This window comes from Cydia pomonella, chromosome 2 (assembly GCF_033807575.1).
Source record: "Cydia pomonella isolate Wapato2018A chromosome 2, ilCydPomo1, whole genome shotgun sequence".
In the NCBI taxonomy this organism is placed as follows: domain Eukaryota; kingdom Metazoa; phylum Arthropoda; class Insecta; order Lepidoptera; family Tortricidae; genus Cydia; species Cydia pomonella.
The window spans coordinates 14,951,248-14,963,786 of NC_084704.1; the positions used below are offsets into that span (position 1 = coordinate 14,951,248).

Consider the following 12,539-nt stretch of genomic DNA (forward strand, 5'->3'; position numbering starts at 1 on the left):
TGAAGTCTCATTTTGTATAGGATTTTGAGTTTCCAAAACGTCCCGCTTGGCGCGCTCTTTCTAAATCCAATACAAAATGAGACTAAACGCAAACGCGTACGTCACGTTTCAAAATCGAATTTATTTACACTAAGGGTACAGTACCCCTAGTGTAACTTTGATCGACATCATAACGTGACGAACGCGTTTGCGTTAAGTCTCATTTTGTATAGGATTTTGAGTTTCCAAAACGTCCCGCTTGGCGCGCTCTTTCGAAATCCAATACAAAATGAGACTAAACGCAAACGCGTACGTCACGTTTGGAAATCGAATTTAGTTACACTAGGGGTACTGGTAGTCGTAAATTACGTATTCTCTTACACTACTTGAATGAACACGTAAACAGGATGCAGCTATAGAAGTCATGTCAGTGCATCCCTCTCTTGCAAACCGAAATGGTTTTGCAGACTGTTCCTAACCCAGGAAATTAATTTCAACATTTTCAACCTTTGTGACGTCATTTATGTAAAGATAACTAAACTCTATAAACTCAATGGGCCCGATTCGAACTTTAAGATACGTTGAAAATTTCCTAAAGATACGATATTGATTGGATATGTCAGTGTCAAAAGTGACTTTTTGTTTGAAAAAACGTCCTTTTGATACTGACATATCTAATCCATATCGTATCTTTAGAAATGTTTGACGTATCTTAAAGTTCGAATCGGGCCAAATACCAATGTGTATTATTTAAATAACTTGAATATTATTACTGTATTTTTGAATATTAGTACCTGGATGTGGGTAGGTATCCACCTTCCAATAATATAATAATAATATATTTTACAGTACATATGGTGCTACTTTACCGCACTAGTGCGAAAATGAGCATATTACGTTACTGTGTCGAACATTTAAAGGACCATATGTACTGTAAAACGTTGTACGATACATGAGCGAATAGGTAATTCGCAACTCGTGTCGATTTAAAACACTCCCTTCGGTCGTGTTTTAATTTATCGCCACTCGTTTCGAATTTCCTATTTTTCGCACTTGTATCGTAATGTACTATTTTCTACTCGTCGACTGTAATGGTTGAATTAAGATTTCGTATCCCAAACTTTAATTGGGTAATTTCATGTATGGGCTCCTAACTCAATTATAATATTCATTTAGATTTAGATGGACCAATCACAGCTCGCCGCGTTCAAGAGGACGAAACAAAACGATAGCTCAAATTATTTATTTATTTTAGGTTGTATAGTAGAAACAATTGCTTCATAGGTCATAAACACACATGTGACACCCTTAAGATAGCAACATCCATAGACGAAAGCCGCTTACCATTGTTTGTTAGTCTCCATAGGCTACGGTACGGTGGGCAAAATCGAGAAAAAGCTGTTTAAAAATTGAATTTAGCAAGGAGCAAGTACCAGGGCCTCATGAGTTACGAGAAGGTGTCGTTGACCACCCCGCCGGGTCCCGGCGGCCGGGGCGCGTACGAGTATGAAGGTATCGCGGCTGCTCGCGTATCTTAAATAGCTGTACACTTTTGGCTTGTTTACCTGTATGCTTTTTATTAGTTTAAAGTATAATTTTAATGACTCGTAGAAAAAGTATTGTATACAATAGTGATATAATCATTCTTTTCAATCTCGTACCTCACTTTGGCAACTCAGCAAGCTTCGTTGCCAAAACACGGTACTCGACTGACAAGCTCTCTAATATATCACGATTGTATAAAATACTAATATAGAAGCGCTCGTGGCCTAGCGGCGGCAAGACTTGCAATTCGGAAGTCGCGGTTTCAAACCCCGGCTCGTAACCAATCAGTTTTTCGGAACTTATGTACGAAATATCATTTGATTATTACCAGTCGCTTGTCGGTGAAGGAAAACATCGTGAGGAAACTAAACTAATCCCAATAAGGCCTAGTTTACCCTCTGGGTTGGAAGGTCAGATGGCAGTCGCTTTCGCAAAAACTAGTGCCTACGCCAAATCTTGGGATTAGTTGTCAAGCGGACCCCAGGCTCCCATGAGCCGTGGCAAAATGCCGGGACAACGCGAGGAAGATGATGATAATAATATATTATATCTAATTTACAATAATCATATACAGTCGCAATGTGTATACATACGAGTATGTATAATTACATGACAATGGCAGCATCATCCTTGACATGTAATTTGCCGCATGACTGGCTTGTCCGTGCCACTAATTGCCGTGTGTGGGGAAAAATCAACAAAAGAAAGTATTCGTTTCAAAGTAGCCAACTGACCGGAAAATTGTCCTGATTTAGGGAAAGGATAGCCTGCGGGTGGACAGTGTCAGAAATTTTATGAATTATTTTCCGAGCCGTATTTGACTTCGATTTCAAGGTGCCTGTGTGTGTATGGGTATGTGGATATAGTTTGTCAATTGACAAGTTTTACATTATTAACTAACAATAAGTATAGGCTCTGAGTTACTTAAAATAAAACGAGGGTTAATTAATTGGTGTTGTTAGACACTAATATTGTAGCGTGTGTGGTACCTAACATTGATGTTTAGTTTGGAAAAAACCTATCATATTATCATTCGCTTGCCCTTATCCCATTCATTTGGGGTCGGCGCATATCCTTCCATATCTTTCTGTCACCCGTCATCTCATCGTTCACTCGCGTTTGTTTCATGTCATCTCTCACACAATCCATCCACCGTTTCCTAGGTTTTCCTCTGCCGTTCCATCCCTCCACATTCATTCGTAATACCTTTCTCGTCACATGACTTTCATCCCTCCGCATCAAATGCCCATACCACGCTAGGCGATTCGCTCTTACTTTTTCTATTATGGGTGCAACTTTCAGACTTCCTCTTATATACTCATTCCTTATCCTATCCATTCTTGTAACACCACACATCCATCTTAACATTCTCATTTCCGCTACATGCAATCTTTTTTCATCCGTCACTTTTAGGGCCCAACACTCTGATCCATGGTCTTATGATGGTTTTATAAATTTTACCCTTCAGTCGGAGGGACATCCGGGCGTCACAAATTGTTCCCGTGACCTGTCGCCATTTCATCCATAAAAACCTATCATATCCCGAAATAAAATTATATAGCAAGCAGCCATTGTGTCGACGTAATAAGATAAGGATTTTAAATATGGTCAGAATAAATTCATAAAAATCACTCAATTCACTAAGTATACAAACATAATTAAGTTATTAAAACGACGTTGCTACATTAGTTGAGCATAGGTACATACTGTTAATATTGAGTCTTTCCTCTATAATTAGATAATCGACGGCACCAATTTAATTTAGTTCTAATTGTGATGAAGACATCGCGTGCGTTTTTTGGGATCCTTAAACTTTTTCCAATTCCAAGCTGACTAAACGTAAAACGTACGTTTTCTGTGATTATTAATAACTACTTCATTAGAACCATTTAAATTGTGTTTTTTTTTTCAATTAGAATCACGGGCGGCGAGATTTTGCTTTATTGTTTAAAGGCCTTTTAATTAAAGGTGACATTCGGATGGGAGGGGGTGACTTCGGCAGCGTTACCGCTACAGGTATTACGCGGGCGATGCTGCTGTCAATCTCCTTAATTAATAAAATACGTAATGAAAAAAACGTTCTAATTGCGACACCGCTTCCCTAAAGCTGTTCTCTACTCTGAGTTGGCGGTGGGTAGGCGGAAGCACGGTGGTCAGCACCTGCGCTACAAGGACGTGCTCAAACGCCATCGACCCTGAGCGTTGGGAGGAGCTTGCTGGAAAGAGGTCTTCTTGGCGTTCTACCATCCATAGCGGTGTCAAAACATTTGAAAATAACCGCCTCACTAGCCTAGACATAAAACGTCAGTTACGGAAAGAGATACCTATGTAAGCTCTCCTACGTGTAAATACACGTTCAACGCAGCTGGCCAACTTTAGTGTCATGCGTGCAATAGATTATTTAAGAGCAAGTTCGGTCTGGCCAGACAGATTAAGGCTCATACTAGATAACGTCCATAATGTTTATTTAGGATCGCCGTCATCAAAAACGATGAGGAGGACTATAATATAATTGCGACAGCATTGCGGCAACGCCAGCAAGAGGCCAATTCGAACCTTTACTTCTTCTTCTCACTAGTTATTACGAAAGTAACTGCTATCTGACCATTCAACCCAGAGGGGAAACTAGGAGTTATCGGGATGACTCCGGTTTTCTCACGATGTTTTCCTTCACGGAAATGCGACTGGTAAATATCAAATGAATATATCGTACTTAAGTTCCGAAAACCTCATTGGTACGAGCCGGGGTTTGAACATGCGACCTCCGAGTTGAAAGTCGCACGCTTTTACCGCTTGGCTGGCTACCAAGTTCAAGAAGCGTTGGTAGTACCAACGCTTCTTGAACCTACATTTTACACGTGCATGTAACTAAATGACATATTATTATAGATAGTATAGATGTCAATGATAACTAAAATTACTATTATTATAGATGCCAAAATGTACGAATACGTTTGATTGAACTGGCCTCTAAGGCACTTTATCAAGGGAATTTACAGTGATATCGCCCGCCTCAACGCTGCAGCAGTAACGTTATAACAGTACCTTTGCTGTGGTCGATGTCCGGTCCGAATGTAACCGTTATCGTTGCCACATTACTGCTGCAGACGGCTGATGTCATAAAAAATACACAAAACCACTGAATTAGTGCAATATATGATACTGAACCCTTATATAATATTTAAACCCTACTTGATGGTGAACGTTTACTAACTAATGTAAATTAAACGATAAAGTATTTTCATCGTTAATAGCCTATAAATATGAGACAGCAATAGTCATCCTCAGTATCAAGCTCAACTTTGCACCGGCCGCTATGACGGACCAAATACGCAAAATTTTCACTAAGCAGACTGCTGTGTACCCTCATGATTACAAAACAGTTCGAGTATATAAGTACTTCAGAAGTTCTTACTTTATTTCTGCTATTTTGGGCTACAACTTCTTTCCATTTTCGATTTTCAAATCAAGATTCGCTAGATTTTTTTTTACAATTTAAGCTTTGTCCGTGTCCATTGGATTTTCATATCTGGTACTAAGTTATGTCAAATACCTAGACCGTTCGCCATATGTTTACATAGCTGCTGAATACATTACTACTGTAACATTGCTGCTCATTATGAAAGCTGATAATCGAGCACAATTTTTAAGGAGCCTTGAATTGATTGATGATAAACTCCATGTTGATGGGTCATATTATTACCGAATACAGAAAATAACTCAATTCTTCGTTATAACCGCTATATTTATGAGATTTTTTTATTCAATGGCGGTATGCTTTTCATTCAAACTTAACTGTGATGAATCTCCTGTGATCGTCTTCACATCAGGATTCATTTTGATTGCCGTCGACGCAAACCAAATACCACGTTTAATAACGTTTTTTATGATCAAATTTAGGGTATCCCTTCTAAGGAAGAAACTGGAGAAATTGTTTAAAAATACTGCTATACCTGTAATTGACACAAAAGATAAAAGAAAAAGTCTTCTTTTGTACCAGGACATTTACGAAGATATTCTTGACTCTATCAATATCATCAGCAAACAAGTCGATCCTTTCGTAAGTACATTATTATTTTGTACCTAATGTTGAGACTAACGTTAATTATTTTCAACACTATATTCTTGTTGCGGTTAATTTCATTTGTCTTCTTTTACAGTTCCTGCTGAGCTTAGTTTGCAGTTTCCCCAAGATAATGCTTCTATTGTACAATATCATTGTGCTACAAAAAAGAGGGGTAAGTTTCCTAAATTTTCTTAAGGTAGGCCGTCAGTAATTTAAAGCATACACGAAATTAAGTTCGGTACAAAAAATAGTACGTTGATTTTATTGTTAAATGGCCCAGACAGATAGTTAGCTTCATATATCTTTTTTTTAGAAGATGTCAATCGATTCTAAATACTTCACGTGAGATTCAAATGTTTCTAATAACCTGCTTTTTATATGCCCTTTTGCGCAAGTAAATATAGTGCGCGCGCCGCGAAGAAAAACGCCCCATACAAAAAGCGCGCGCCCGTGGCGTCACATCACACACGACTGAACTAAAATGTATTCAAAAGAATCATGAAAAATACATTTTTCGCTATATATGCCGTAAAAATATGCTTTTAATTATATAGTTGCCATAATCGTACATTGCGATACAAGTGCGAACAGTAGGAAATTCGCAACCAGTGGAGATAAATTAACACACGACCGAAGGGAAATTTACTGAATTTATTTTCGTTACCTATAATAATGTAAGAAATCTGTTAAGTGTTTAGTAATTAAGGCAAAAAAGGTTTTTAAAGGTTATGTTTACTAAAATTTTACTCAAATATCTTTACAAAAATATTACAAAAAAACCGGCCAAGAGCATGTCGAGCCACGCTCAGTGTAGGGTTCCGTAGTTACTCTTCCGTCACAATAAGCTAAACTGGAGCTTAAAGTATAGTAAATTGTTAACCAAGGGATGAAACGGTACCTTTCACCTGAGTTAAACAAATAGGCAAATTTGCATAATCAGTACCTAATTAAAATAAGTCTTTTTACTATGAAGGGAAAACTTTTTGCGATAACTCAAAAACAGCTAAACTGATCATGCCCGCTATAGTTTTCATTTAATGTCTTTCTTAAGCTCTACTTCCACGATTTTTTTCATATTTTTTGGACCTATGGTTCAGAGAGAACACATTTTTTTTCTTTCGGAGCGATTATCTCCATATATTTATTCACTTTATCAAAAAATGTTTCTTGAAAACCCCTATTAGTTTTAAAAGACCTTTCCAACGATACCCCACACTCTAGGGTTGAACCGAAAAAAAATTTTCACGCCCACTTTACGTGTAGGGGAGGTACCCTAAAAGAAAAAATATTTAGATTTTATTGTACGACTTTGTCGGCTTTATTGATTTATATATCCATGCCAAATTTCAGCTTTCTAGCACTAACGACCACGGAGCAAAGCCTCGGACAGACAGACAGACAGACAGACAGACGGACATGGCGAAACTATAAGGGTTCCGTTTTATGCCATTTGGCTACGGAAATAATGTAGCTTTCACATTTTTTGGATTTATTTCGCGTTCTTGAATGCGTTTATTTGTCCTAGCGGTACACCCCGTCAGTAAAATGCTGCAAATGATGTTAAAAGTATGAAAATCGATACGATTGATCTTTAGGCCAATCAAGGTTGAATCAATTTCACCCGTAGAACCAAAAAAAAAGAAAAAATATGAGAAGAGTTATGACGTCATCTTTTTTATGTGGGAAATAATTGCTCCGAAACCTATCGTGTGGGGTATCAAAAGAAAGGGCTTTTAAGCCAATTCTAAAAACATATCTCATCATTACATTACAGACACTTTTCTTTAAATATAATAAAAATCATTTTCAAAATATATCTTTTTCTGTAAAATATCCCTCAAATAATACCAAATGTCCTCATATCTAACGCAAGCCCCAAGAACGCAATTTTGAAAATATATAAATTTAGTTTTTTTTTTTGCATTATTACAAAGTGTGATAATACCCCAGTTGACTTACTCAATACGAGTATGATGTCATTGGGATATAATATGAGTATTGAAAATTGGTTTACATGTTCCTTTGGTAAATAATAAATAAATAAAATAAAATTTTATTTATTCGTTAGCATATTACATGCTTTTTACTTTAGTAATATCTAAGTTAGCTTTAAGTAAGAAAAAGTCCTTTACATTCCATTCCGTGTATAGTATATAAAATAGGTATTAAATCTACGGAAGGGTTCTAATATTTGTAATTTTAATCCTATTTATATATTATTATGGTATTTTTATTTTTATTAATATTATCATGAGTACCTATCGCGGTAATCAATAAGACAATAATGTCAAAAAGACAATACGAGTATTATTTACTTCAGTAGTTCATTCCTTAGATGTGACCATAGACTTACATAGATCTGATATTGATAATCTAAAAGTCCAAATTCCAAACACACTGCTATTTTCAGGTGCCGATAATTCACTTGGTAGCCCTGGGGTTGGAGGCGACGCAATGGGCTCTAATTCCGTGTCTACCGGGAATCGTGTTCGAGGTGACCCGAGACCATGTTGACAAAATGAAACTATTCCTGCTGAAACACTACAAAGATAGTACTCGTAACAGTAAGGATTTTTTTCCTAGCCTAATTGAGTGTACCACTGCTGGGCAAAGGCCTCTCTCCTTGATTTCCACGACTCCCGATTTAGAGATTTGCCCAGCTGCCCAGGTCATCCCGCCATCACCATTTGGGCTTGCCCCGTCTACGTCCCTCTACCGGCATCCTCATGGTGACTAACAAGGAAAGGTACCCAACTGTCCGGTTCCGATTTGATTTATATTTATATACTCGTATGTTATAGAGTAGTCTAAAATAACAGACACGTAGCTGCCCAAACTCAACCTATTGGGAGAAATCGTCCTCCAAAGTACTAAAAAATGACTAAATCTTATAACTCCTATAGAAAGTGATGCTCAAGCAACTTGCTAGTTAAAGGCTGGTTTGAGTATATGTTTGAGAGCACGAAAAAATAATGAGTACGTGTTTATATGTGGACTGACATGCATTTGGTCGGTTTTTTCAGTACGGATGTGCACAAGAAGAGGCACAATAACAATAATCAAAATAAAGAGTTCTATATTGTAACCCAAAAAATCCGCCACAGGTCGGTTTGTGCTTTGCTTTTTCCCGTTAACACAAATATATTTAGTATCAAAATATCCAGTGTCATTTTTCACTCACAACAAGTTAATCTAAGTTACATCCCGATAACAATATACACATTATATATATATAAGGTTGTTGGTATTCATAACAACAACCACAAAACGAAAAGACCCAAATGAACAAGTCATTACTTGCAACCGCGCCTATCTGATTCCAACACTTAGTATTTGATAAGTAATTGGCTTAAAATGTGATTAAGAAACCAATCAAAATCACAAAAAACGTCACACCAACCGGGCGATGCAACCAACGGGTGGCTTATAGACCCCGGCGCTCGTGCGCGGAAAATTCAAATTCACCAATTATAACTTATTGCCTTGGCTCTCGGCCAAAATGGGCCGAGATTTTTGCCAAGATCGAGATCTCGGCTCGATTTTTGGCCGAGAATGCCGAGACCGAGACTGAGATCTAGGTCGGACCTTACCTATAGGTAAAGTAGGAAATATTATTCCCAAAATTGAATTCATCGGTCCTGTTTGTTTTTTAAAGACAACTGAGTTGGTACTTATTCAAAAATAAAATAAAATATTTGCAAACTCAAAATGTCCCATTCACCTTCTAGATCACGCTATCCGAGCGGAAATAAAGGAATTCCTGGACTACATCGAGATACGGCCATGTCGCTACTTGCTGTACCGGTTCATTCCAGTGGACCTGTCGCTTCCAGTCTGCTTATTCCATCTTTGCACCACATATCTCATCGTCATGATACAGTTCTCGCATCTGTTCGAGGATGCTGCCTAGATTGTAACCGATTACGAGTAAAAGCCTCATTTCGACGAATAAAATAAGGCTCATGGTAGAGATCGTTCAGAAAGAGATTTAACACAAAACCAATTCAACCACTTGATAGATCAAATATAAACATGATCGCTACCAAATTATATGTCTGTATTGTAATTAAATTATGATATACAAATAATGGGTGGATATAAAGTAGAAGCATAACATAAAGACAACAGCTACTGGATTATGAATTTTAAAATCGATAATTAGAGCATATCCAATAGCATATATCTATTATGCACTCGGAAATAAGTTATATTGTTTTCGATTGCCGCAATAGTTACTTATGTCATAAAACTATTTAAACTAGTCTCCCATAAAATACACTCGTATGACATCTATTTCAGTTTATAATAGCTAAAGTTACTTAATGTGTGCAGGTACTTATACAATTGTAATTGTAACAAAGCTTTTAATGATTCTAAATATGTATTCATTGTAATAAATTTAGTTTAAACTCTGATTCTAAGTGAAATTTCCGGATAGGCATTGGCATAACATATGTGAAATTTATAATTCAAAGTCGTACAGGTTCATAAATGTTAACCTCCTAACATTTTCAGGAGGGTTTGGGCTGGTAGTTACTTTTAGAATGGGCCTTATTCAATACCGTGGTAACCTAGTAAAAATTTGCATACACTTTATTATTTGATGCGAAATTTGGTTACCACTGTCCACTTATTTAAACGTCGAAGAGAACAAGGTACTCGTACCTAGTTGAAATTTTCCAGAAAGAGATTTTACCACACATAATCACTGTCATATGTATTGCACGTACGCAAGGCAAAAAAACTGAATGTATAACACCAAATTTAAATTACTTTATTATTATAAACATATAAATATTACATGGAACAACTCAATATTCGTCGTAGCTACTTTCATAGGGTTAATATATTTTTATATATCACCCATACAACTTTCGTTAGAATGTGGTCTATAAATTGATAAACAATATTGATGTTTTGACATCAAAGTGTACTTTATCGGTAGGTTTCTATGTCAATAAAATAGCTTTGATATATTACGTTTAGTGCGTAGGCAAATAATAAAAGAGTTTGTATCGAAGGGTTGATCTATAGCATCAAGGTAAGGGGAAGTATGCTGAGTCAACAATAGTTTGTTTGATCTCAATGTGTTTGTCGTAGCCTTTATTTTTATTTTATAAGGTACATTAAAAATATAATTTTTGTTAAGGTTATTCTAATTAATTACATATACAATTGTAACTACGCCTTAAATGTCTATGAAGATGTATATATATTATATATATGTGTGAACTTACCTGCATTTATTTTATAGAGAACTTATTCTTTAGGCGAGATAAATAGACAAATCCAGGATAACGCTGTGTGTGTTTCTATTAAAATAAATATAAGGTAAGTAGTGCAAAAATTGTATAATATTTATAAGTAGGCTTGTATTGTGGCCGATGTAATTTTAAACGTATAAAGTGACATATTTGTGATATTAGGTTGATAACCGTCTATTCTTTCTCACATAACATAGGCAGTACGTATATAAGTAATAACATTTTGAAGTAAATTATACCAATAATTAAAGTAAATTACGAATTATCGACTGCATTGCCAATGAAACCATCGCGGAGTGACATCAGTTAGCATTGTAATTATGCCCCGCGGTCACTCGCAAATGGCCACCGCGTTACATAGTTGTTGCTTAATTAATACCAAACTAAAGCTACCTATATGCACTAACTAAAGCTATGCATTACTACTAAACTATTAGTATAACAATATAATTATACTAATTATGCTAATCTTATACTAAGTTTCACGCTAATTTGGTTGTCAATACTAACGCTATGACATCTCCGATGTAATGTAAACCTTAAATGGCTCTACAATTAAAGTCCGTAACTGTACCTACATTCGTTTGCTTAGAACGTGCAACCGGTACAAACCCTACGTCAATAATATGTAGAAGACATACATAGCCAAAGACTATGTCAGAAGACTTGCTATCATATAAGTAGCTAGTACCTGGGCGACCGAGCTTAGCTCGGTTATAACTATTTATTGTAATATGGTGGTGTACAGGTGATAATCTTAACTACATTTTTTACTAAATTAAACTTGTCTAAAACAATAAAAATTAAAAAATTATATATAAACTTGAACAAAAAAAAAAATCAAACTTTAGTCACCGGGCGAGATTCGAACCCGTAACACTCGTTTCTAGCCGTCCGCGTCTTAACCCGTTGGACCAGACGGACACTGGCCAGCAACACGTTACATATATATACAAGAATTGCTCGTTTAAAGGTATAAGATATATCTGCGACATCGCTATTTTTAACCCCCGAGCAAAAAGAGGGGTGTTATATATTTAACGCCAATGTCTGTGGCACTCGAACGAATGGGCCGATATCAATGCGTTTTTTTTATATGAAAGCGAGTTTTCTTGTGGTGGTTCTTAGGTACGTTTCATAGAAATCGACCCAGCAGTTTGAATGAAGAGTATCAGCTCTTTTCCAAAATGATGTAAGGGATTTTTGTTAGCATATAGCGTAGGGGGTTTTCAAAATTATGTAATACCTAGTAAGTAGGTCTGTTTTCCCCCTACCCCTATTTTCATGTTGGAGACTTTTGCACTTGGCAGCCGCCTTCATCGCTTAGGTGACACAAAAGTAGCAATCGTCAGCACGCCACTTTCTATCACATTTTCGAGTCAAATAAGGGCCCAGAAGTTATTCCCGTGAATTTTCATTGCAAACCCCGTTGGTCATTAATTCATGTTATTACATATTTGCTTTAGCTAATTCGATGGACCTTACCTACTCTGAATTTTTTATAACTTGGTGCGTGAATTATTTGCTCATTAGGTAAAAGCGTTTGAAAGCTTGTTTGTCTTCCTTATTTTGTTAGTGTGTATTTAGTAATATTGAAATAATTATGCAAATGCATGAAGACTTAAAGCTATTGGTAGGGATATTATCTACATGCGGAATTTGAGGAATGACTGGTTGTCTATAAA

The 12,539-nt window shown here is 36.5% G+C and overlaps 1 protein-coding gene across 1 annotated transcript; it reads left to right on the plus strand.

The window, feature by feature from the left end:
* The first annotated feature begins 1,883 nt into the window (after positions 1 to 1,883).
* On the plus strand, positions 1,884 to 10,774 carry LOC133534460 (uncharacterized). Its single transcript, XM_061873594.1, has 4 exons — positions 1,884 to 5,584; positions 5,685 to 5,762; positions 8,001 to 8,154; positions 9,319 to 10,774. The coding sequence occupies exons 1-4, from the start codon at positions 5,144 to 5,146 to the stop codon at positions 9,498 to 9,500; spliced, it is 855 nt and encodes a 284-aa protein (XP_061729578.1). The 5' UTR covers positions 1,884 to 5,143; the 3' UTR covers positions 9,501 to 10,774.
* The last annotated feature ends 1,765 nt before the right edge of the window (positions 10,775 to 12,539 follow it).

What these genes read in the sequence shown, in the direction of transcription:
- LOC133534460 (XM_061873594.1), top strand. Translation starts at nt 5,144, where the DNA reads ATGAAAGCTGATAATCGAGCACAATTTTTAAGGAGCCTTGAATTGATT. An exon ending in GCAAACAAGTCGATCCTTTC is followed by an intron (nt 5,585 to 5,684) that starts GTAAGTACATTA and finishes CTTCTTTTACAG; the next exon opens with TTCCTGCTGAGCTTAGTTTG. An exon ending in CAAAGATAGTACTCGTAACA is followed by an intron (nt 8,155 to 9,318) that starts GTAAGGATTTTT and finishes TTCACCTTCTAG; the next exon opens with ATCACGCTATCCGAGCGGAA.